The 4465-nt window shown below is 43.1% G+C and overlaps 1 protein-coding gene across 1 annotated transcript in view; it reads left to right on the top strand.

The window, feature by feature from the left end:
* Positions 1–590: 590 nt before the first annotated feature.
* Positions 591–4465, top strand: part of tafa5a (TAFA chemokine like family member 5a) — a 90516-nt gene continuing 86641 nt past the window's right edge. The window contains exon 1 of the mRNA XM_063217864.1: positions 591–702. Within this exon, the coding sequence (XP_063073934.1) occupies positions 591–702 (112 nt within the window). The remainder of the gene's footprint in view (positions 703–4465) is intronic.

The raw sequence follows: 4465 nt of genomic DNA, 5'->3' as shown, positions 1-4465 counted from the left end.
CTTTCTGTCAAGACAAATTATTGTTTTTCACCAACCTCTACACTCCTCTGGGGGATATCGTTACGGAGTGGAACTTCTTTACTCTCATGCACGATGCAGTAGGATTTTATTCAACCACATCAATATCGTTGCAAAAATAGACGTCTGAGATTGTATCGTTTTTTGGCTTATCACCGTAGTGCTCGGCGGGCTTTACAATGTTGCGGTATAAATGATATAATCACAGCTCTGTACATAAAATACCCATGCGCTAAGATTGGACCATAGGCTACTAACTAAAAAACGACCCGCGAATCTATGACAGTGCAGTGGTTGCCTACTTAGACAGCGCAGTCAAAATATTCTGTTTTAAAATCCTCGGATTTACACCTCTTCTGCAACAACCAGACGTTGGATAAGGACAGACCCCCGAGTTTTTAATCCCCAGTTTGGAAGGATGTTTATGGCTATCGCTTTCACAGCTCACCCACCGGAGGGCTGGTCGACGAGCACTGCGTTTTGAAAATGTCTTTATTCGGATTTACACGTGGAAAGTGGCGCTTGCTAAAAGGCTGATTTGGTTCGACATACAAAAAAGACGTTCGTTTTCAATGGCTCCAACTTCAAGGTGGTCTAAACGCAAGGATGCAAAACCGTGGCCGAAAATGTCTTCAACTTTCTGGGCTGTGGTACTGCTGACCAGTCTACTTATCATCTACTGTGGTGAGTAGCCTACGTAGGGTATACATTGCCGCCAATGGCAGATAATAATCGGCTGATATCGTGATGCATGTGGAGGGACGTGATCTCTGTGATAATCTTAGATGATTTGACATCTGATTACGCGGACGGGCGCGCGCGCGCGCGGGCGCACACACACACACACACACACACACACACACACACACACACACACACACACACACACACAGAGAGAGAGAGAGAGAGAGAGAGAGAGAGAGAGAGAGAGATCTACATATTTTATTAGTCAATGTAGTCATGTATTATCACATTGCTTTCTCCTCAGTCTGCATCTATAGCCTAGAGTAGACAAACACGTGAGGTTCACAGAAGCCTATGCAACCTCTTGGGTCACACTCTGTAATCTGACAGTTTAATTCTTTAGTGGTGTAATTGGACCATTAGTAAGAAGCATTAAGGGATATCTGTACTTAATTAAAGTGACTGCAACTTAATTGATTAAGTTATTTATCTCCTGGCCCTTGAGACTTAACAATTACCAAAAAAAAACAAAACAAAGGACATTATCAAACACCACTACACGAGTAGCAACTTCTCAGTTTTATTTTGCTCTGAATGCACATTTTTAGACATATGCAATTAAAACCAGATATTACCAGATTCATTAATTCATATGATATTTGATCATGTCTGTTATAGCTTTTTTTCCTGATGAAATTTGAAGAATTACATGACATCGGATGATACATGTCTGTCCCATTCAGAGAGGGTTATCTAAATCTGCCGATGATTTTTATTGTCTTGGTGATGAAAGAAGGAATCTTTCACGCTTTTGTCGCATTTATTGAAATTATCTGGTTAGTCTGGTCTCTCTCTCTCTCTCTCTCTCTCTCTCTCTCTCTCTCTCTCTCTCTCTCTCTCTCTCTCTCTCTCTCTCTCTTTCACACACACACACACACACACACTGAATGGAGCGGGGGCTGAGACAGAATGAGATAGGAAGTGAAAGAGAAAGAGAGAGACAGAGTGAGGCAGCCAGAGACAGAAAGGGAGACAAGCTCTCACTCTGTCTCTGTCTCTGTCTCACTTTCTCTTTCTTTCTCTCTCTCTCTCTCTCTCTCTCTCTCTCTCTCTCTCTCTCTTTCTGTCTTTCTCTGGCTGTCTTTCTCCTCCTCTCCCTCTCTCTCTCTCCCTCTCTCTCTCTCTCTCTCTCTCACACACACACACACACACACACACACACACACACACACACACACACACACACACACACACACACACACACACACACACACACAATGCGGTCTGAAGGGGGGGATTGGATTGCAGTGTTTTTAATCTGGGAATGAATGAATGGGCAGTGTTGTGCCACAGAGGGTGTTTAATCTCTGGGCTGCCTCTGTGCTGTGTGCTGAGAGTGCTGAGTAGCATCTGCCTGCACTTCCCCTGTATACAACTAGGCCTACGTAGTCTCCATGTCTGAAGCATTGATCCACACAGAACATTTAAGCAGTGTTAATTCAACACTTAGAGGGTAGACCTGGCTATGACTAACACTGTGATATTAAATTAGACTTTAAAGGGTGGAATTAAATGTAAATGTAAAATGTAGGTCCAAGTGTTTGGGCTGCACGATATCAGAAAAAAAATCCATACTTGATAACAGCGTGCAATACCTCGATAACGATATTTAACCATTTGAGGAGTACCATCACAAATATGTGATTAGAATTTTGCCCAAATTTTGAGTTCTCATTATGATGTCATAATGTCTTTGCGAGATTTTTTAACACAGACGTCTATGGGAGCTGTAGAGTGTTCCAGTAAAATTCTAGAAGAACCTCTAGAAATTCCTTACTCCTCAAAGGGTTAAACGATATTTTGAAATAGCGGACTTAGCGACTTTTCTTGTCACTAATTTGTCGGTCTGTGTGGGGGTCATTGCTTTCGTCACGGCAGGCTTTTACGGATTTGTTGACATTCAGCTAGTGATTGGACAGCACAGATTTTTTAAAACTTGTTAGCAATAATTAAGTAATTTTCGCGATATGCATATCGCCACTCTTGATATCACGATTTCGATACATTTTTGATTGTGCAGCCCTGCTACGTATGTTGGTTGTGTTCAATAAATGTCCTGCTCTGTGGCACTGTGCCCTGTGTCCCCCATGGCCACTACTCTCTCACAGAAATTCCAGCTTTGTTTTATCTTTTTCTTATTGTGTATTTTTAATCTAGGTCTGATTTTATATTTTCTGTCTCTTCTTTTTTCTTATTTTATTTGTCTGTTTCAAAATTGGCCATGCTTTGCTTGTTGAACCGAAATGACTCCGTATCTCTTTGTAGATTTTTGTTGTCTCGGAGCTGTGTCCAAGTTGCTGTCTCAAATAGTTGTCATCATCTTGTCGACCACTGCTGCTGACCATTGTGTGGCATTCTCCGCTGAGTCACTGGCAGCACTGAAGAATCCCTTTATGTCCCTCCTGGCTTGTTGTAGACCTGTGTGGGCAGGGCTATTAATTTGACTTTAGATGGATAAAAGTGCAGTGACATTGATAATTTTACGCTTGTGGTATTTAGAAATATGAATGATGTTTTGAAGTGTAAACTCACTGTGTGTGTGTGTTTGTGTGTGTGTGTGTGTAAATGTGAGACTGTGAAAGAGAGTAAGGGAGAAGTGGAGTGTAGTGTGTGTATGCATGTGTGAGAGAGTGCGAGTGTGTGTGTACAGGTATTGCAGAGAGAGAGAGAGAGAGAGAGAGAGAGAGAGAGAGGCTGAGAGAGTATGGTGGGTGCAGGAGCTTAGGCCAACAAGTGTGTGTTCTCAACATTTACTACCTGTGACAATGGGACGCCAGGACAAGGGACGGGTTTATAACAATGAGTCATATGCTTACTGGCTCGCAAAATTAGCATCTCATTTGAAGATCTGTCTCCATCAAGGACCTCCCCCGTTAGCAAAGAGGTACATTCGGGGAAAGGCAGAAGAGGGCAGAAGGAGACAGAGTAGCAGTCAGAGAGGGAGAGGGAGAGAGAGAGAGAGAGAGAGGGAAAATGGGAGAGATAGTGAGGGATAGGGCATCTGTCTGTCTGTCTGTATGTTTATCTATTGTGTGTGTGTGCGTGTGTGTGTGTGAGAGAGAGAGAGAGAGAGAGAGAGAGAGAGAGAGAGAGAGAGAGAGAGAGAGAGAGAGAGAGAGAGAGAGAGAGAGAGAGAGTGCTGGAGAGAGAGAGAGAAACTGAGCAAGTGAGAGCGATGGCTCATCTGCTCGTCCGGTCATGCTGCTCTGCTACTCCACTGCTCTGCCCAGCATCCACCACTGCAGCTAATCCCATATAATGTTGATGGCGGCGTTACCTCCTCCAATGTGGTGATTAGGTTTAAACTTTACACACTTTACATCAGCTGATTATTTAGAAAATTACAAGCATGGAGCCAAAAAGACGGGGGGACGCTTATTCTGTGCACTGGCTCCCTCCTCTGGTTGCTTTCGGATTTGTTTATGTGTATTACGTATTAGTTGCATTTTGGGATGAATTACAATAGTCCAGTATGTATGAGGTGAGAAATGAATGCCTTAGGCAGCCACTGGAGAGTGGTTGTTGTCTGCCTTTTGCCGTTTCCAGTCAAGAAAAAAATACCAACAAATGGAATAGCATGTCTTGTTGTCAAGCTGATCCGAGGGAAGATTTTCAGAGATTGTAGAACGAGGAGAGACAAAACACCATAACAGTGGGATGGCGTGTTACTGTAACACGACTGGATATTACACCTGCTTTCCAC

The sequence above is a fragment of the Engraulis encrasicolus genome, chromosome 15, assembly GCF_034702125.1.
Source record: "Engraulis encrasicolus isolate BLACKSEA-1 chromosome 15, IST_EnEncr_1.0, whole genome shotgun sequence".
NCBI lineage: Eukaryota > Metazoa > Chordata > Actinopteri > Clupeiformes > Engraulidae > Engraulis > Engraulis encrasicolus.
This window is presented reverse-complemented; position numbering and strand designations above follow the sequence as displayed.